The 22,607-nt window shown below is 41.5% G+C and overlaps 1 protein-coding gene across 2 annotated transcripts in view; it reads right to left on the bottom strand.

Moving 5' to 3' along the window:
• Nucleotides 1-22,468, bottom strand: part of lin7a (lin-7 homolog A (C. elegans)) — a 33,564-nt gene extending 11,096 nt beyond the window's left edge. For both annotated transcript variants that reach the window (XM_071502281.1, XM_071502280.1), the window contains exons 1-3: nucleotides 22,365-22,468; nucleotides 9,237-9,355; nucleotides 815-886 (exon numbers count right to left, since the gene is read on the bottom strand). In XM_071502281.1, coding sequence (XP_071358382.1) covers nucleotides 815-886; nucleotides 9,237-9,355; nucleotides 22,365-22,401 — 228 coding nt within the window. In that variant the 5' untranslated portion in view covers nucleotides 22,402-22,468. The remainder of the gene's footprint in view (nucleotides 1-814; nucleotides 887-9,236; nucleotides 9,356-22,364) is intronic.
• Between the last annotated feature and the right edge of the window lie 139 nt (nucleotides 22,469-22,607).

Raw genomic sequence — 22,607 nt, 5'->3', positions numbered from 1 at the left:
TCCAAACAAACTCTAATTGTGGATAAATCATTTAAAACCTCCGTCTCTGAGTCAGACTAAAAGTAAACATAGGAATTAGCCCCCATTAGCCATTGTAGCTAACTGCATAGGAGGCAAACCTGCCAGCTAACCAAACCGGCTGCCTGTTCATCTAAATACGAACATGTGTTTCCATGTGTGAGAATGTGCTTTGCTATGAATTTAGTTTAAGTTCATGCTAGAGAAGTATTTAATCAAGGAAATTCAGGAAAACTAAGTATAATGACTGGTTTTCCAGAGGACCTCCATTTCCCTATACCGTTAGCTACATTACCTCATCCAGTGGGCTAATTTCTGTGTTAGCTTACAGTCAGAGACATGCATTTGAAATAATTTATGTAATTTGTTCGAGTTATCCGGGAGTAATATCTCACATATGCAGTTAAGCAAAAACAACTTAAACTCAAGTACTCATAGCTGTCACAGCTAATCATAGCAATCAATACTGAAACTGTGGTATAACAGCAAAAATATAACAAAGGTAATGCTTCAGCATGTGAAATTGGCTTTCAGCCTTTTACTCATTTCTACAAAACTGGCACCCTCACTTTTTATTGCTTAATTACACAGACACACTCTTAATGAGGGCCATTAGCTAAGTACAACATACGTTTGCTAATTTCATTCTGCTTTGGCCAACAGAATAGATGAAAATGATATTATGGGGTAATGTGATTAACAGATAGTTCACCACTCATTAGTTAAAGTTTTCACTGGTCACATTTAATTTTTTTAAGTGACTGCTTTAGAGCCAGACCTCAAAAGCAGCTCTTACCTTAGCTGTGGCCCTCGCCTGGTACTCAGGGCAGCCATTCACTGTAATTGTTTCATGCATGTACTGGTACACCTGAAAGAAATAGATAGAGACAGGTATCATAATTATGTTTCACATGGTGGAAATTTGATACCACCACCCTGAATCTGAGCTCAGGCAGTTCATTTCCATAGTCAAATAATGGTATTCCTTCACAGCTCATGGAAAACACACAGATCTCACGAGTTATTGTCGGCTAGTGCAACCCAAAAGAACAACTCAAAAAAGGGTCTGCTTAAAATTACAAATGCAAATAATATGTAAATCTTATTATTTTGCCAGTATGTAGGAAGGTAGGGTGCAAAGATGCCAGCTGTGAAAATTATATAATGTTAGTCTTAACATAATTTAACTGAACATTTGTGCAGTGTCTTAGTGTGCATACCTTCCTTAGCAAAAGAGAAAAAAATCTTAACTCTTAGCTCTGGAAGTAGGGGCACCTTTTGTTCCTGACTTCATAAACAGCACAGAAAGTCTGCAGAACATTACTTCTGGGCCTGAGTTGGTGCCAAGACATGGGTTGCTGTATGTCCAGTTGGGTGAAAAACAAGGTTTTCTGCCTATTCACTGAGGCCGACATAATCAGTGCAGACAGATGACCTTTCTACGTGTCTCGTAAAGGCACCTTGCAACTGAACTTGTTCAAAGAATAAATGAGGAGAGCACAGAGACAGCGTTGAATCAGGATGTGTGGTTAATATACTGTAACGTAGAAAAAAACTTCTCTGTACTTTCAGCCATTCAAATACAATATAGACTTTAAAATCAGTCAGATCCACCACACCTCTCCAATGCTGAAACCAGATAATGAACAGTACAATAGGAGGATGGAGATGGAGCTTTAAATGATTGAGATATATGGGCTGAGTGCAAAATAAGTCTCAGAGGTAATGTTTTTGCTGAGCTGGTGGAACTGACTTAATGAAACACATAAATTACAGCAAAGACCACATGATTTCAGTGGACAAGTTCTCCAAGCACAAGCACATCTACTTGTTTTTAATTCTACATTTGTCGCAGTTGCAATTAATTGAGCAAACAAGCAATCAAATTTTAATCAGACTAATGATACTGTACATTACTTGGGAAAAGTCAGTGCAAAACAAGCTCAGAACTGCCATCTATGACATATTATTCTGGCTCAGAAATGAATTTTAATCATTGGTTTCCACTGACTAGATGATGTCTCTCATCAAAGCATGGCAGCTTGCCTGGAAGCGAACACGCCTGGTAGCTTTCACGTACCACAGTACAACATTATAAAGGCCTCGCTGCTCTGAATCATCAAAAGGATGTATGCTTATAGGATAGAAACCGTGAGATATTCCTATGTAGACACCTCGCAGAGCGGGGAAAAATATCCCTGAGCTTATGTTGTGATGTTTGCTCATGAATCTAAAAGAATAGCTTTTGTGAATGTGGCTCCACATTTCAGATTGCAATGCATTTTTGAAGATTTACAGCACTGATGGATGTAGAGGAAAGGAACTTGCAGTCCACACACACACTCAACTCCCAAATGATACCTTTTCCCAAGGACTTCTTCCACCTTTGCACTTTTTAAGGCTGAGCCCAGCTTTACAAATGCCATGAAAGGTTTTCCTCGCCTCTGCCTGTCTGCAGACTGCCTCCTTTTTCCTTTCTCTAAAGCACCACTGCAACTGCTAATTACACCTATTTATTCTGACTGCAACTGTCTCTACCTCTTAGCACGTCTCAGACATGGAATCTATAACAATGCTGTCTTCATATGTCTGTTACAGTAATGGCTTATAGGCCATCAAACACTGTGTTATGCAAATGTTTAGTAATGGTTCTTTTCAAACATGACAAGAGTGTCACAGGCTACATCCACACTAATATGTATTAGTTTTAAAAGCATCTTTTTTGCTACATTAACGCCTGGCATCCATGGACTAGACTAGACTAGACAATCTGCTTCCTGTTTACACTGACATGTGCATGCCCGGTGTACAAAAATGGTCACATAATATGTAATATTCACTCTCTTTTCAGCTCTGTTTTGCTCTACAAGAGCTCCGAAGGGACATATCTGGCTCCGTAGCTGCTAAATGCTCCACTACGTTCACCAGATAGTTGTCTGTCTACTGTTTAGTGTTGGGCAGGTAGTGCACAGTGGGTTTATCTGAACTTTCTGCTGCTGGTGGTAACAGGTTGATGAGAGTGGTGAGAGTGAATCAGAACAATAAAGATGTGGGTCAGACAACCAAAAACAATGCTCAAAGACATCAAAAAGCTAGCTGAAATTTGGGTGATAATTGTCTGTGAGTGACCTCATTTGATCCATTGTTACTGCAAAAATTATTTAGTAGTGCCACAGTATTTCCAAGTTTGTTTGACAGATGTGATTTTCTTTTTTTGCATAAGAAAGGATTAAGTGGAGAATGTATGATGTGCTGAAAAGAAGGCAAAGCAAAACCCATTTAATATCTCTGTCCCCTCATCTTTATCCTGAATGCTTTGGCCTGAATAAGCCATAACATGGAACAAACAGCTGTGTGCTTTTGAATGTCAGTCTTGTCTTATGGTGGCTGCACTTTGCTCTAAAAAAGGCCTGTTGTCCTGCAGGCATCTTTTGAATTCCCCTCCTGCCTTTCTTTTTGCCAGACGTCTTCACTGTCTTTCCCTAAAACCCTCCTGCCTCTTTCACCAAAGAGAATCTCGGTGAACACAAACCCACACTGGTACGCTGGTACTAACACCTACGAGGAGGACGCCACAGAGCCTGAGAATAGAGAGGGATGGCTGCAGGGAAAAGTGGCGTGACAATGCTGTTTGTAACCATGGCTTCCTGCTTCCTCTACTGAGTCAGAAACAGAGAGTGGGGAGGGAGGATGGGTAAAAGAGAGGTCTTGGCCTGGTTGATGTTTTTGGAAAAGGATGAAAACCAGGGCAGATCTTAACAATGGACGACGGCGCCAACCACAACACTGAGGGAAAATACAGAACCTGCACATACTAACTTAATATACCTGCCATCTTTTGACTTAATATGATATGGGAGGTGGAGACAAGGGGATGGAATCAACACAAATCCTTTGCCCTCGTTGCTTTTGCTTTTATTAAAAAAAAAAAAAAAACACAGTCTATTATGCTGATTGAAAATCTCTGCTGAAGGGGAAAATCAACTGCAGTGTTAGAGCTGATAAAAGATGCGATCGCTCTGGCCTGCTTTTTGCGCTTCCCGTCTTCGTCAAATGGGACTCTCTAACCCAATATACTGCGAATTCCCACTCTCCATCATTTCCAGCTGGTTAGCTCCCTCAGTCATCGCGTCTTGTGTCCTTCCTTTCCTATTTGCAAGGCTGATTGACCCTGACAACTCTTTCAGGCTGATGCAGTGAGACTAACGCAGAGACACAAAGATTCTCACCCCCTCCCTCGTCACTGATGAACGTGGCGGAGAAAGACAACCAGCTCATCAAACTCTGTCTCTTTGTCATTTAGCCCAACTCTGCTGAACAGGCCGTTTTCCCTGCCGTCCATTCTTCATGTTGACAGCTGGCCTGTCGTCCTTAACAAGGCTGATTCGTGTTCTGTGAATTCTATTGACGTAGAGTAGGGGTTCAGGGCTGGGGCTGGACTTCCAGTAGACTTCTTACTCTATAGACAAGATTAGTATGTCCACCTTGTCAGGCTCTGCGTCGGCCCACCAGACTGTGAAATGAGCTACATCACGTATGTGTGTAAGGGGACGAATCATATCACAGATTACAAAAGGCCTGGACTACAGTGAAAGGTCATCTGCTATAATGAAATGTCACAGAAGTGAGTGTGTTCAAAATGAACAACAGGAGGGTTGGACTTAAGAGTTTAACCTGTGCTTCATGGCTCTTTTAAGCTGAGACTAGTTAATACTGGTGGGTGACATTTAGGAAAGAGATATGAGTGTCATCAAAATGAATTAGTATATAATTACATAGCAAAAAGTGGGAAAAAATGGAGGAAAACTTCCTGTTAAAGCATTTTAACAATGTCTTTTACTACAAACTTTTCCAGACTCCTCCAAGGCAGATACAATTATTACCTATCTTAAGTAAGTTTAAAGTCTCTCCATTTATTTTCATATCATATTGAAATAACTGGCTTTCATTGGCGTTTAGGTAAATTTAAGTAAAAGGGCTAAAATTGACAAAAACACCACTGTGATTCTTGAAAGTGACAATGAAGCTAAAAAGATTAGTTTTTGTACGTGATGAGAGGCTGAAATATTAGGATGCCATGTGTGAGAGGAACAGATCGTCTGGTAGGAAAGTCACCCCTGCGATCGTAAACACTTTCTCTTGTCACAAACAAACACATTCGAGCAGACTTATACACATCAGGCCATCGAACCCTGCCTAACTGCTGCTTTCTCGCTGAGATTCCCTTCCACTCTGAGTCTTCTAATTGTTTCCAATGCAAACAGTGCATTTGAGGACACAGCTGTTGAGAGCCGTGATATTCCACTCCAGCAGCTCCTTTAATGTTCTGCATAATAACAGTAATAAGCTACAGTATGCAATAGCCAGCACTTACAACCTCTCCTCCAGCTGTCTCAGCACCACAGATAGAAGCTGTTGTATCATCGGTTCTCACACACATGTAAATCCAGTATACCATAGTGTCCCTCGCTGCAGCCCACTAATCCCAGAGCATCACTGATGGTTTCCCTGGTGACTGTGTTTAGCCAGCTCTTTGTGGGTGAAGTGGTCTGTGTCTTTGCCTCTTGGCAAAGGGCAGCAGCTGCTCCTGCTGCTGCTGCTGAGGCCCTTCTCAGAGGTTTTTGAGAACCATTGTCATTGCACTCCAGTGACTGGCACTGAGATCAGTCAGCCTGTTGCCAGACGTGCAGTTGGTGCCAGGATGTGCCAGGCATCCCTGAGCAGGCCAGAGCAGCGCAGAGCTGGACCCCATGAGAGGAGAAGACTAGTCCTTTCTTTCTCTCTGTCACTTTGCATGATGTCAGGGGTTTTACACCATGTGGTGTCATTGCTAGTGTCGGCAAACTTTCCTTTGTGAACAGACACTTACTGAAGTAAAGAATATAGAATATAGCAAAAAATACAGCACTAAATTTATGAAATAACTCTTATAATCTATTAAAATTTTGCTTAAAAGATTATTTAAGTATATGGATATAAGTAATTTATGAATGATCTATTTACTGTACTGATGTTAAGTACAATACTCATATAAATATACTCAGTTACTTTACAGCCCTGCTTGAAAGTAACTAAATTACCACAGCTATAAAGGAGATGACATCACGTGTCAGGTGAAACAGCCCTGTTTGTCAGCTCTCAACACTGTAGCTCTGTGGCTCAATGGTTTCTGTTTCCATTGTCAGATTTGGCCTCATTGATTCTCTAAATGTCTGAAACATATATAATGAACATGCAAACACTTCACTGTGAGCATAATATTTGTTTTCCTGCCAATATCCAAAGGGTAACTAAACATAATTAACATTGTCATAGCTATGTTTAGACAACTCAAAGCACCTGGTTAAGTGTTCGGGAAAAGTAGTGTGTTAGTTAAATACTAAGAAAAGTCAACACTGGCTTAAAACACAAGAATACATTGACTATTTCAGTTATTCACTTGCATCAAAGTCTTGTGCTCTGTATGCAAAACCACCATCCCAACCTTTTCCCTATCACAGTATAATGACCTTCTATTATGGCTAAACCTAATATGAGCCAACTTTCAAGCAGTGTTGGATATTGTGAGAAGTTACATTATATTTTAAGACCTTCATTATGTTGTTTACCCCCTATAAATATTTAAGATACAAACCAGAAATCTCAGCAGCTGGAACAGAAATCCTGGGGCTACTGGTCCAGACCAATGACTCTGAACATGTTATGGCTCTTTTATGCTTTGCAGCAATAAAATCTCTCCCCTTTAATTTACAACACAGCTCCCTCTAGAAAATAAAGTGGAGCTTCTCGTCGACATACTGATCAAGTCCGCTAATTGTCTGGTTTCATTTCAGGACAAATTACACATTCACTTTGTTTACAATTAACTTGCAGCACGGACGCCATTGTGGCATCTGTCATCCGCTTCCCTGCTCTTCAACGTCCTGTTTGCTTAACAAATACATGTCACTGGGTAACGCTACAGTATATCACAACAGACAGGACACTAAATACACAAGATCTGTTGGTATCAGCCTGTGTATTGGTGTCATGTAGAGTGATATGCTCTTGTTTGCGTTGCACCCCGTCCTCCTGATGAATGGTGTTAAGATGATGGATCAGTGGGTGGCTGCTTTGCTTGCATGTGAATTGAAAGCATTTCAACAAGAGGAGGAAAACAAGAACCTCTGTTTATGATTCACACGTTATTCCGTCCCTGTAAAATGTGATTAAAACCAATCTCTAACAGTGATTTGCTTAATTAAAATTCAGCGTAACCAGCTTATAAAACTTTCAAGTTAATGAAATGCTCATAATGTTTTCTGGGCCCCTGATCATTTAAATGCTCTGTGTGAATTTTTCATGCTGTCAGAAATTCACTGTGTGTGTGTGTGTTTTGGTGTTCAGCTCCAGCAGTAATAAGGCAGAGCAATAATCTGTGACATTCTCAATAAGCAGCAGTCATTTGTTGATTGATGTAACACAACAGTGGCTTTAAGGTACGCTCTCTGATCTAGTTGTTAATTCTTCTAAGCTCGCTGTTGGGTTGATTTTCAAAGCACCAGTCGTGACCTGAGAGCACCACAGCGCCATCAGGGAGTGTTACCTTTCACCTTCAGCCAAGTCAGGAAATAACCACAATAATAGCTTTTGTTTGCTCTTGTCTGCACTGCTGCACCAACTCAAGTCTACTGCAATGAAAAGGGTCACTGAGAGCAAAGTTTTCATCCTGTGCAGCATTTGAGTATTCAGGGAGAAGGTATGCATCTAACGGAGAGAAAGAGATCTAAAAGAGAGGCCGGCATATAAAAAACTATCGTTACTTCATCATTTAGTTAATAATTCAAAGGTTCATCTTTCTTATTTTTGTTCAGTCTGCTGAATTAAATGGGCTATTTGTGAGTTTTCGCTGCTGCTGAACAGGTGTTGGCGATGGTCGCTGGACAAGAGTGTCGGCCATGGTTGTGTTTGCAAGACAAGAGTTTATGATACGTCCTCTGAGCAGCGCTGTGTCTTCAGGGCAGACTGGAGGCTACAGTGAGTTGCTATTGTAAAGTGACAAGACAGGCCGGGGGCTAGCTGGTTAGCATGCTAATTTCAGTAGAAGAAAAGAGGTGACAGAGACAAGAGTTAACACTGGTGTTGCCTTCCAGCACTGGAGACAGCTCATGGTGAGTAAAGTAAGTTTTTCTATCTTGGCATTAAACACTGTCAACACTTCACTTAATTTTAGATGAAGCACAATTAGATATAAAGTCAGTGGAAAGACGTGAACCATACAGGTGTGAAAATGTTTCACCTTGAAATGATGAAACATTTGTGCTTCACTCTACACTTTAATAATCTACCTTGTATTGTAAATATACAGAGATGCAGTGGTGGAAAGTATCCAAGCATACTGACTCATGTAATGTACTTATGTACAATTTTGAAGTACTTGTACTTTACTGGAGTATTTCCATTTTAAGCTACTTTATGCGTCCACTTCACTACATTTCTCTGACAACTTTAGTTTACACAATTTTACACGCTGAGATTAAACTAGTGGTTTACAACCTTTTTGTCTTCTGACATCTCACAATATAAACTGTGCTGTCAGGGTCACATTTCAATTGTCTGAGTTGTTAACAGCTCCACAAAATATAGACTTTTTCCCTCTAAACTTCTCTCATGGTTTCATTTCAATAAATCTTCAAACAATCTAAGCTCACAGCAAAAATCGAGTAGAGAAAAAGTCTAAAAACTGAAAACAGATTTTTTGTATCAGAGCTTTGTTTTTTCCTCCTCCTCTCCTATTAATCATCTTGCGACTGCTCGGATTTATCTCAGAGTCCCTGGATATCAGACTAGCTCCAACCCGCTTCTAGCAGCGTCAACAGTAACATGTTATGCTCGAACCTATACTTATTGCTGCAACAGTCAGCCATATTCAAGTATAATTTTTCTATGACAAATCATTTCTTTTCACAAAAAGTCATGTGCTTCAGTTTTCTGGTTCCTTCGGAATAAACAGAACTAGCAGCAACCATGACTGAACAGGTGAAAGAGCAGCAACCATGGAAAAACATCACGGCAATGACAACAATGTTTGACTGGAGGAGCAGTGGAAAAAACAGCATAGCGAGGAGCGGCAGCATGATAAAGGTCATCAAAATAAGAACCAAAAATAGGAGTCTCACAGAAGAAAAAGAATCAAAAGTGTTCACGGACCAGCGGTTCCCTCCCTGATGGTGACTCACCTCTCTGATGGCTGTGCAGAACTCACTCTGAAGGACCTTCTTCAGAGACTGGAGCTTGTGACCGGGGACGTCACCCGACTCCTGCAGCTTCTCCAGCAGCTCGATAGCCCTGGCAACATCTGGCAGAAAGAGAGGGAGAGAGAATGGGTACGAGTGTATGTATGCATGAGGGTACTTGGGGTGCCGAAGGGACAAAGGGGGGGGGGGGGGGGTCCCATTCAATTACTTTAACAGCACAGCTGTGAGAAAGGTGCTAGAGGGAATCAATGGGTAGGATAATGGAAAGAGACTCTGTCAAGGCCAGCAGTGGCATGAAAGGTAGAAAAGCAAATCCCATCCATGGATCATTTTCATTGGCTCAGTTCTATGCTCTAGAATAAAGGTGAGGCAGTCATTTGTTCAAAGGCTAACACTTCCTGCTAAGAGTTGGCACCTGCTGTGCATTACAAAGCATTTACACTAAACCGTGAGCCTTAAGTTGGAGGCGGTGACTCTGGGGTCTGCTGAGCTCTCCTCCCCTAATTAGCCTGCCCTGCGCTGAATGAGTCCGCCAGCTTGACTGATTAATTTCTTGCCCTGTGAAGCTGGCTCGCCCAACGCAGACACATAATGGAAAGAGAGGGAAGTGATTTGGTACTCAATCACCGGACTTGGGCTGTTGGGTCAATAACATGTTTTATTCAGCTTGTGTGTCCAGAGACGAGTGACCACACAGAGAGAGATGATTGGTACAGTTTTACAGTGGAGCTGTGGAGTTTCACCCTGAAACAGATTGGTTTGCTTTGCTGTTACATAAACTACATGACTAATGCAGGAACAAATGTTTCTTCAAAGATGTATCTGTTGATTATTTATTGATCAATCATTTGTTTGGTCTATAAAATGTTAGACTGGTGGGAAAACACATCTGTAGTTCCCAGAAACATGGTTATTTTGTCAGAATAATTCTATTTCAAAAATATTTATTTTTAAATGGTTTAAAACGAAGAAAAGAACCTATCATCACACATAGTAAATCCTTTAGCTCTTTAAAGATAGAAAAGTTAGTTTCGGGAATACTTTCAAGTGTATTTTATTATTTACCTTAGATGCATTTCACAGTTTATTTAGTTCATTTCACATTGTGTGCTAACAGCCACAGAACACCCACACCTGAGCTGACTGACAGCTGAGCCGCTGGTTTAGATTCACGGCACCGCACAATGCAACAACAGCATCTTTCTTTTAAAGACTTTCCACTGCTCCAACCACGCTTTGTTGCCCCTAAGGGTATCGATCAATACAGACCATGCACCAGCACATACGTGCACATACTCTTTATTACAGTACATGTTCTGTATATGCCAGACAGGCTTATGCATCATATATATAAAGGAAAATTGGTATAAACAACTTGGAATGACAGGCTTTACTGAAACAAATAGTCAATTAATCAAAAACATTTTAGGTAATGGACTGTTTAAGTCATTTATCAAGCAAAAATGCCAAACATCTGCTGGTTCCAGCCTCTTAAATGTGAGCATTTATGCCTTTATGTCACTGTAGAAGGAATATCTTTTAATTTTGAATGGTTGGTTAGACAAAACAAGCCCCTTGTCAATAGTTTGTAACATTTACTAGACTAAATGACCAACTGTTTAATCAGAAATGAAAATAATTATAAAATGCATCTCCAATCACAATTCATGCTGATTTAAAGGCCCCTACATCGACACAGTAACCGAAGGTACGTTACTCCAGGAAACGCAGTAAAAAGAAACTGACTAGTCCATTTCTCTCCACACTGTCATCCTACTACCAGTGTCTCTTTTCCAGAATACAGTGACAAACAAAAACTGTGCTTTGTGACATGACACTTGCACACACTCAAAACACATACACACACTGATATTGAATTCTGGGAATATAGAGCAACTCAATAAAGCAGACAGAGGAGCTTTTGCAGTTTGCAGACCTGTGGGAGACAAGAAGAGAAGCAGTCTCCAGCTCTGACTGTGTGAATACTGTATAAGGCCATAAAAAGGAAATGTGAAACACAAGAATGTGCCCTTTATTGCATTTCGCCTTTATACTACATGAGAAGACAACGGGCACGCCTCACAGAAATCCAATGCCTGTTTCTATTTCAAGCGTCGTGTAATAAAACACAGAGGATTATATTGATCCGCTTGAAATTGCAAGTGCAGTTCCCATCGAGAGTGGTTATGACTCGCAAGAACTAGTCCAGAGAGAGTTGTATCGGCGGATGAGAGCTTGCAATGGGGCGAGTCATCAGGAAAATGCTCATCAGCCATTAATCAAACCACTCTACTCAGAGTCCCATGTAAAGATGGTCACAGGTATAGGTGTATATAATACTGGACACAGTGCTAACTATAATTGTTAGGGCGTTATAGTTTACACATCCTGTCCAAGCAGCAGTTGTCCTCAGCGTGTTGCTGCCAGTTCCAGTCACCTGATCCCCACAACTACCTGCGCACCTGCTTGTCATTTCCCAGCTGACCTTTCGCTAATCAGCACCCCACTTAATTACTGCTGTTTTGCCTGTGAAGCTTTCTGTTCTTGCACAACAAACGATCCATTTTACATTGATCATGCGTGCAGATTCAGGCCACCACTCAAGATTCTTTGTAATGTTTCAAACAATGGGCCATTGTCGCAATCCTACCATTTCAAGACAGTGTCGGTCAGTTTTGCCAGCTAAGACAACAACTGCCGCTACCACATCACATCGGCTGGGGCTAGCTAGCTAATTAAGCTAACAATAAGCTTTATTTCTATTGCACCTTTCAAAACAACGTTACTACAAGACTTAATTATCTCTCACCCCCAAAACGAATGTATTAAGCTAATGATGTGCTCCTTGGCAGTCACGCTAGGCTAGTTAGCTCAACATGCAATCAACTGCATTTTAAGGTGAAGTAGCAGAGAATCAATTCTATTCCTAATCTGTTCTTTTTTTCTTTTTATTTTTTTACATTGTACCTTGCTCTTGTGTTTTTGGTTTTAGCTTGTACAGCCCCATGCAGGCCACTTCAGTACGTGGACAAATCCACAGCTCAAGAGGCCAAGTTATGTTTGCATAATTAGCTTACCGCTTTATCACTGGATAATCACTCTTTGTTTAGCAAACAGTCAGGTCAGTTATCTTCCTAGTATGTCTATTTCCATTCTATACACTGTGATCCAGCCTTTTTGCCTGTTTTCTTCCTGCCCTATTTTTTTTTTTAGCCCTGCCTGCTTCTTTGGACACTGCCAGCTTGCTTTGCCTCTTTGTGCTTGGCTGTCTGTTCTGACTGCTAACCGGCTGCTGACCTTTGCCTGCATCTGCAATCAAATAAACTTTGCTTTCAATTCATCTGCTGTGTCTGAGGCTCAGTTTGAATGAAAGCTTTGCTTTACTGAGGCACTGCAAGGACATACAGTGCAGTTTATATGTTAATGCATGAGGTTTCCTGTGTTGGCGGATTATAGTTATTAACGTAAAAACCACAAGGCCTTCTCTTTTATTACCAACATTGCTCCCTATGTAAATATGATGGGCTCATTCTAAGCTCATGAAAACATCACGATTCTTAGTTTCATTTGATTACAGAATGAAAACAACATAATTATTGAATATTATATTCTGCCTCAAAACAATGGAGGTAAATGGAATTTTGTTTATACGTCTTACATCATTAGAAAATGACATTTAAAACATTTTACAGGAACATCTCCTTCCTGAAACAGTGTCTCCATTAACCTGCCTGATTCACAGACCAATCTGCCAACAGTTTTTATGATGACTTTTTCTTATGTAGAAAGCAGTTTGATTGAAAACAGTTTGCAGCAACATCTGTGGATTATTTATTGTATCTCAGTGAATTTCTGTTGCTGTTTGATTTTTAATTTTTTTCAGTGCTGTGAGTAGCACAAAGTTCCACTGGAAGCAGACATCTCCAACATAGATGCCTTAATATCTGTGTAAACAAAACTTAAGCGACTAAATACCGCTGAAAATGTGTCAAACACATTTTGTGTCAAACACATTTTCTGTAACTGCAATAAACCAATACTTTTTGACAACACTACTGTCAAAAAAACTGTCAGTGCAGTGAAAAATAGATTTGTTAATTTCCATGTGATACCACTTCTCTATTCACTCAGTTATGTAGGTATTCTCTTCTGAAAAAGAAATCGACAATATTGGATTTTAAAGAGCTGATATTCCGCTAAGTATCCTGTATTAATATTTTTTCTCAAGGTGAAAAGGTCATTTTTTTCCCCCTATGTCTGAAAATCAAAAAACACAGGTTCTAAATAGCTAGTAATGAGCTGGTACATTTCCAAGCAGCAAAGGGGTCTGTCTAGCAGGTTCATAAGCATGTCTTTCTCATTAAATGGAGGTCAAGGGGCCATACAGGAGAGATCTTTTTTCACATGCTCATTAGTACCATTTTCTTTATCCACATCAAGGACTTTAACTGGGCATCTGAGTCGATGATGCAAGACATTTTCGCTGGTGCTTTCATCTGGCTGATTAGAAGTGATGCCTGCCCATTTAATGATACAATCTTCCTAACTTGAACAAGGGTAAATCTTAAAATTCCCTCAGATTTACATTAAAGAGAGGAGTTTAAATTCAATTAATTTTTTCAGTCTTACCCACAGTGACAGCTATTGTAATAACTGAAATACTCTGAACCTGCTCTAGTCGATACACAGCATGTTCTTCTGCAGTTTTATCCCCGTGTAACGGCACAGCGACACAAAATCAGTGATTACAGGACAGTGTAATTGCAGGTGTCCACACAAAAATGAATGGTAATAAGTGGTAATGATATAGCTCTCTAGTTCTCACCGAGCAGCTCGGAGGTAATGAAATGTCTGCTGGCGCTGTACTGGCACATTTTTCCCTTGGTGCTTCTGGTGATATCTAATCTCAGACAGGGAAAATATGTCTGTGAAGATTTTCTGCTTCACTGTCATGCTGTTTTTCATTCACATAACAAATCAAGGTATGGTCTTTGTGCAGCATGAAAACAGGTTTGATAAACTGGCACAGGTCTGCTGGATTATTTCTAGCACATAATGTAGTGCATGAAATTTCTCTCCCCTTTTTGTTTATGTCTTTGGCTCTACCCTGCGACTCAGATGAACCACAGGAATTTCAGCAAAAACGTCCCATGAGTTCTCTTCAGTACCCGGCGCTCTGTATGCCTAATGTAGAAGTGGGCCATTGGATGAGCTGTGAGCTGATCATGTGTAAAAAAACCCAGGGGAAGAGCCACTGAGGGCTGATTGTGTTCCATGACAAAGCAGCTGCGATGACCGGAGGGGATCACCGTTGCGTCACATTAACAGGAAACGATTCCCGAATCAGATGTGCAGTGAAATGACGTATTACATTACCTAATAGTCTCACAGGGAGAGAGAGAGATGGAGGGGAAAAAAAAAAAACAAAAAACGCCTGGGTGACCTTGTGCACTCTGATAGCACTGACATAACCACTGCGAAAAGACCACGCTCATCTACTCATCTTATACCTTCAGCTGAGGAGAGGCGCTGACAGAACAAATGAAGCATAGTTCAAGACAACGCCGAGTGCGCGCTCAACACCCACATGGTGTGCCTGTTACATGCACGGTCTATGAATAGCTTCAGCTGGAGGGAAATACAAGAAACATGATCCCACCCTTCACTGACCAACGCTGCTGAGTGCTAACAACATGCATGAACACTGCAGGATTTTACTATATGTCGTAAATAAACAATAAACAGTATTTTACTGTTGACTTTATGAGTGGTGGAACAAGCATGGCACTAAAAGCTGCAAGTGTTATGCCACTTTATACCTCTACTACAGTAAATTCCAGGCCAGTATTGTACTTGTATTACTGTTACTTTGCACATTAACATAAAATAAATTGCATTGTTACATATCAATTGAGGCCTCAGTAATAATGTTAAACTCTTATTCTGCAAAATAACAATTCATATGATGTCGTGTTTCTCTCCACCGACATTCAGTCTTCTTTAAGTCTCCACCCACTCCTACTCCTCCATCCTTGCCATGCAGTTGGTGTGGGCACTTCTCACCCACATGAACACCTGTCCCTTCATAAACCCTTCAGCATGTACTGTCCACCTGCCCCTTTCCCTCAGTTCATCACCACATTGTCTGCTTTGCAGCCCGGCCTTCCTGTTCCTGCCTGTCTTCTTATGTCTCTCTGGACTTTCTGCCTGTCATGGTTTCTCTTTTTGTCCTGACCGCCTGCACGTTACCAACCCCTGCTTTTGACCTAATTCACCGTACCTGTTTGCCTCTGAGTTGTTCATTAGGGTCTTTCTTACTGAGCTGTTTCATGAGTGAAATATTTGAAAGCTTTTGCCCACTGCTAGACTACACAGGAATCCTGACCTAATCACTCTTTCACTGACAATGCAGCGCAGGGAAATTAGCTTTCACCTTCAAGTGCTTTAATGTACTGTGGTGATTTTAATCTAGACCCACACCCTCATGTTTTGTGCCCTAGGGGATTCCAGATGTGTGCAACATCTGTACAGGGTTTTACATCCACCTCAAAGGAAAGTACACACTCAAACTTCCTCTTTGACAACTCAAAGTCTGCCAAATTTGGCATATCTCTGAAGCAAACAGACCGTCTGCAATTAGGTCGCTCTCACTGTGTAGTCTGACAGATTCTTCTCCAAGGAAAAAGGAAAGGAATTTTTTTGATGCTGCTGTATCCACATGAGGAAGTTTTTTGAAACAACTGTGACAAAAGGAAAAAGAAAAGTATCATTCTCTCTCATTATCAGCCAGAGAGAAGCTTGGAAAAACAGCATCAAGATATCACAATGTGCACAGACAGAAAAAATCACAGGCTGTAATTACAGAGTTTCTTTTGATGTCTGTGAGGAGTTGGAACACCAGTCACTCAGTAACATCAGGTTACACTGCAATGCACTGCTGCCATATTAAGCAGAGTGATGACACCAGCAGAGATCCTGTCAGCAGTTAATTTCCCTCTGCTATATTTAGCATGAGCGCATTCTCATTAGTGATCCTGATTAAATGAATTGAATCTAATGCAAGTTTTTTAATTACGTGACTGTCAGGACTTTCTCAGAAGAAAGAGTCCACTGTGTATTTATGATGGAATCACAATATTTGCGGAGGCTCATTACTGAATCTCAAAAAAGCCAATGGTAAATATCCCTAAAACTTCTGCTTTTTTTTTTTTTTTTTTTTTTTTTGAAATCACAGCGCCCAACAGATTTTACTGCTTGCACTCCTTTGCTCTCATACCAGCAGTTCAAGAGATTCTCCTGCTTCAAACAGAATTAAAATACTATAGAGGCTGTTTCATTTTCCAAAAAGTTTCATGCAATATTCCTTGTATTTTTCACATCAAATTGAAAGATCCTGAGTGAATGTGTCATCACTTAAGCTGATTGAAGGACCGGAGGAATTAAGGTGCCTTCAAGTAGGATCCTGTTTGTAAGAGGACTGGGAAGTAATTGAAAAGTCTCTGATGGCTCTGGGTTCATGAGTGATGATGAACACTGGCATTTTCTACTTTTTTCTAGTCAAATGACAACATCCATTTTTTGCTCACAGTCGCCTAGCAACAGCGTGCATAAGACTTAAATCACTTGAATGCCAAATATATAGCGTACTTGACTCCCCATGCCGAAAATATGACCTAATGACATCAATTTGAAGGCAGCAGTGTAACACAGAAGAGAGCCTGGGAAAACGGGCGAGCCAGCAAAACATTCAATATTAATGGACCTCAACAACTTGGATTTCTATTAAAAGATTACTACTCTGTTTTCGCCACACAAGGACAACAGCACGAGAACAGAGGGGAAGCAGAGACAAAAGCTGCGTGTTTTAAGTGCGTTCGATTAGACTGAAAGGAAAACAACACAAAAAACGTATAAAAAAGGCAAAAACTGAAGCACAGAAACACTTAATACAAATCTGAAAAGCTTACATTTATTGAGCAGTTTTTTTTTGTCTGGCACTGTATTCATCATTTTTGAAAAAGGATATAGATATATAAACGGCACAATTCATATCATGTTGTGAAAAAAAGCTCTAAATATTCTGTTCCCGGAAGCAGAATAAAAATACAAATTTCTCCACTAACAGAGGCCAGAGTATGATGCATTTACCTGTTGTGGTTTGAGTGTGTGTGTGTGTGTGTGTGTGTGTGTGTGTGTGTGTGTTTGGGGGGGTGTCTCTAATGTTTTGCTGCTTCTTGGGAAAAACTCTTTTGGTTATTACAGACACCCAGCTACATGGACTGAAAGCAACAATCCCCTGGTCTCTCCTTCTCTCTGGAGGCTGCACAAAGACTTTCTTACTGACAAAGGCAGAAGCAGACAAGAGCTTGAAATAGAGATTTTTTCCCCTTAACAAAGTGTATTCATCCTCTATTCATTCTCTGCTAGTTAGCGGTGTTAAGCAGTGCTGGGCCATTCACCGACATTTAGAACCTCTCATCGACTCCATCTGGCTCATGTTGGTTGATTCTGTTAATACTTTCCCTGATGTGTGCAATCATGAAATGTCCCAATAAAACAATACTACCTTGTGTGGAGTCACGTGCCTTCACCCTGTCCAACTAACGCTCACTCAAATCAAAGCTGGTGATATGGATGACACGAGTGCAAACACTCAGCCTCTGGCTACATCCAAATTATTTAGTTTAGCCCCTAAAACTGAGACTCATGTAAACACTGCTGGACCCATTTTAGTTTGTCTGGACGGGCGAAAACAGACACTTTTGGAGACGATGATGCAGATACCTGCCTCACCGGTGAATGCAACCAAAGGTACCACCTCTAATTTCCACTTGGAGCACAATCACATTGAATATGAACAGCATATGGCTCTAATAAAGAGATAAGTGCCAAAGTAACCATTCATTAATCGTTATCAAGGTAAAAGTTTGAAATAATCATGATATTGATTTGAAGTCATATCACTCAGCCCTAATGTGAAGTACTAAATCAGCTGTGTAGCTCTGTGTAGTGATCTCTCTCACCTAATCACACACACATAATCTGTACATACAAAAGGCCTTTAAAGTGTCTTGTTCTCAATCTACATTACAAGAATAATAAAATACGACGCAAAAAAACAAACATTGTATGAAAAGACGCCGACATTGTCTGTGTGGCACAATACCCTGGAAACTCATTTCCCCGAGCTCATCTACCATCAGGCCAGCTGACTAAAAAAGGTCATCCTCATCATCCGCTGATTAGAGAAAAAGCACAGAGCTGAACAAAGCCACAGTGACACGGAATGAGGGGCTCAATGCTCGACAAGGCTCCACAGCAGTGTTGTGGGGATGCGTTCGCACTGGGCAGCGCTCCAGTTTTCTGGTATAATTAGTCCATTTATAACAGTGGCAGAACTGAGTGTAATTCATTTTCACTACTTAAACGTGTCATTTTTACAAAACGGCAGCGATGTAAATAAACACGTCCACGGCAGAGGCTCAGTTCATTAAACCGTGCGGCGGTGATTAGATCTCTGCATCCTGAAGATCCTCTTTTCAAAATCTGACTTTGATTATCGATCGAAATGTCACTCTCCACCTCGGGAGATGACAGGAAAAGGCCTAGATGACCTTTCTCTGACTCTGCTCCCACCTTTGTGCCGGGAGAGATGCTGTGTGGAAGTCATGCATGCTAGAATAAACTGTCCTGAAAAGGCCTTGCCATCTGCCACCACCACTTTGACCTGGATGTCCTTGGTGCCTTTGGCATTTCTGCAGCTAATCCCAACCATAAAAGCAGTAATAATCACACGCTGAATGAATAAAATGAGACAACAGGGTTTCACCAAATAATGCTTGTCCTCATGCCAAGAGAATTGGCTCTAATTTGCCCTACTGCAACGATCCCCTCGAAGCTGGACAAATAAATCACTCCTTCAGGGCTAATGGCTGCTGCAGGGGGCTCGTGGTGAAAGCAGAGATAGAAAACATCATGCCCTCATTGTCTTCTTCATCCCCTCTAATTACTGGACAGTGCCCTCCAAGACAATGACTCTGAGCACATTTATTGATGTATTAAAAGGAGATGGGTTGAAATATCTACGGCTATGAGTGACGTCAGCTTGTCAGCGACCCTGTAATCCTTCACAGCACTGGTGTGACTGAGAGCATGTGACAGGAATAAGGTCCAGGTCTCAAATCAGTGAACCTGCCGTGATCTCTCCGAGGGAAAACACGGACTGGGGCAGTGGGGTGCTGCGGTTACTCCTTTCTGTCTGTTAGGACAGAAAATTGTTTCACCCACCAAACCTTGCAACACAGTGAAGAAAACCATAGCAGTCATGCTTGAAGAAGCAAGGGACATCTGAACTGATGTTCAACAGCCTGTTCAGCATAACTTTGGGGTACTGTCAATGCACAGTAGAACCACAGTTGGTGACTTGTTTTTCTTTTCTTTTTGGCAAAAGTCAAATACCAAAACTTAATTCTTGAGATGTTTATTATTTGACCAACAACAGCTAAAATTCACCCACAGTGACTTCTGCTCTTGCTATTTCATATCAGATGTTTGTTTTAACCAAGCTAGATGCATAGCTCCAGCGGTAGCAATGCTAACCCACTGCTTTCAGGCTGAATTAGCTTAGCAGCTAGGCTGGTAGATGAGCCTGAAGTTGGTGATCCTCTAACCTTTCCTTTAGAGCCACAATGACACTGACATTTGTGGTTTTCACCTTCCCATTAGCCTCTGCTAAATGGGAACATGCTAACATGTTGAATGAAGATTGTGAGCATGTTCGACATCAGCATGTTAGCATTTTCACTGAGAGCATGTTGCACGCCAGCACTACTACTACACACTTCATACGAAAACGTCATTCTCGAGAGGTTTCTGACCAAATTCTTTGACCAGCAACTTCTACAACACGTCCACCATGATTTCTGCTCTCGCTATTTCATATCACAAAGGCTGTCATCTCTGGGACATGCCCACTTGTAGTTAAATGCCAGCTCCACGGTGAATGCAGACTGATTTTCTAACATGGAGAGGATCAGGTCCATTGTTCTTGATAGGGCGCTGGTGCTTGTTTATCACTGCCATTTCCTCCGACAATAACAGGAAGGCCAGTGATGTAAGATCTTTTCATCCTGCTGTGACCCAACAAGTCAAGTGGGAGCTCTGGAAATGAACATCCCCGTCCGTTTCCTCCCTGCGTGCGTTTGACAAACTTGATTGATGCGATTCTGCAGCTAAAAAGCCCACTCCCAACACGAGACCACACTACCTTTTCATTAGCAATTATAGTGTTTTCATCCGAGTGGCACCAGCTGACAAAGGGGAGCCTGTAATGTTGCCCCTCTCCCCGACGGCTCCTGTGTGAAACTATCATTACTTCTCCTCGTGCCATTACAGCTGCCAGCCACTGACTGGTCAAACTCATGCCACAGCATGTGAATATGCATCAGTCTCCCTGCACAAAGGCTGAGGTCACGAATGAATCACTGCCTCAGCAAATGACTAAGATCAAATAAGGCTGAATGCTGACATTTTCCAAAGATGGGAGACATTAGCAGCACACCTACACCTCTTTGTAGCTGTAATTCTGGATAATTCATAGGATGAGAGGTGGATGGGTTGTATTGCTTATCCATTTGCCTGCTGCAATCTTCGACTCATTTCGTTAACCCTGCATAGCATAGCACTTCAGCACACAACAGACTGTGCATCAGTAAAGCTCGACTGCTCTGAAGCATTAAACTGTAGTGAAGAACAAATTGCAATTGAGCACATGGACCAAAATCTAACTCCCCTGCAGCAGAAATGATAAATTGTGGCTAATTACTTAGATTACACATAACAAGTGACACCTGTCGAATTATTTCCTGCATGATAATTTATGTTCCTATGAGATAATGTGTATTTATAGCCCCCCACCCTCCTGTGGCTCCGGGGGGAGCTGATGCTAGCTTTAACTTGGCACAGAGGAAATAGCTAAGGTGTCTCCTTTCCCTATATTTGACAGCGTCCATTTCCTGTGCAAGTGCAAGGCTTGTGCAATATTACAGTTCAGCGGCGGATATGCATTTGATGTGAAAGTAAATCTGGGAATTTTTCAGTTGGGATCTAAAAATATACACTTTTAATAAGAAAGTCTGGGGATTTAAAGTGAGTCTGTGCTGCTATGGAGTGTATATAGCGCACTTTGTGTCTCCTAGTGGTGTACTTAAAGGACTGCTGTTACATTTGCATAGTATGAAGCTGTTTATGTCCATAAAGGTGACAATATTAAAAAAACCTCACGTGAGAATTCATCCCAGAGGCATTACTACCATATGCATGAGGTCAGAGGATGCACAAATATGTGTTTAAGTCACATGGGCTACAATTACACACTCAGTGTCAGCTCTTAGTAAACACTACCTGTGGTGCAGCGACAGAACAGGCTGGGTAACACCATCACAAGATATCATTAGCCCCTTAATTGCATTTTGCTTGAACAGTGTGTTTCCAGGGAGAAGACAACAACAACAACAACGTGCTCTTGTTTCCTATAAGGACACCAACCTGTCTGCAGAGCACCTCACCTGTCCAGTCCAGATACAAAAGTTGTCCCCCCTGTCTGACAAAGTGCATTTTTATCCCAAAGCGCTTCAGGAGGGAGGCTTTTTATTTACTGATGACGAGCGGGGGGGGGGGCTGTACCGAGGAGGTTACATAATATAGATGGGAATAAACGAAACGGAGTGTGGTGTTCATTTGCTGGATAGATGATGGTGAATTGAGGTATGTGTCCATGAAGACCTCGCAGCAGCTTGACACGGAAAACAAGCGCTCCCTTCCGCACAGAGCCGACAGACCGCAGGTTTTCTTTCTTTCTTTCTTTTTTCTTATTTAGAAAAGCGTGAGCTCATACTGCCTCGAAATAACGGACCGAAGAGACGAGCTGTAGGAAATCCGAGCCCGGGCACAAACACCTGAAATCTACCCCGGGGTTGCCAGTTCCCCGCCGAACTTTTCAAAGCGAGAAAAAAATTAAAAAAAAATGTTTTAAAAAATTAATGAAACGAACGAAAAAAAAAAAAGCATCTGATGAGAAGCAGAAAATTTGCAAAGCTCCGAGCGCCTTACCTCGATCCAGGGTGAGCGGTTGGACCACTGTCGCCATGACTGCTGTTTACTGGAGACTGGAGAGACTACAGGAGCTGCAGCATCACAGAGGGAGAGAGAGAGGGAGGAGAGAGAGAGAGAGGGAGAGAGAGAGGGAGGAGAGAGAGGGAGAGAGAGAGGGAGGAGAGAGGGAGGGAGGGAGAGGGAGAGAGAGGAGAGAGGGAGGGAGAGAGAGAGAGAGAGGAGAGAGGGAGGGAGAGAGAG

The sequence above is a fragment of the Trachinotus anak genome, unplaced genomic scaffold, assembly GCF_046630095.1.
Source record: "Trachinotus anak isolate AG129_WGS33_773 ecotype Australia unplaced genomic scaffold, CSIRO_AGI_Tana_v1 ptg000018l, whole genome shotgun sequence".
Taxonomy (NCBI): domain Eukaryota; kingdom Metazoa; phylum Chordata; class Actinopteri; order Carangiformes; family Carangidae; genus Trachinotus; species Trachinotus anak.
This window is presented reverse-complemented; position numbering and strand designations above follow the sequence as displayed.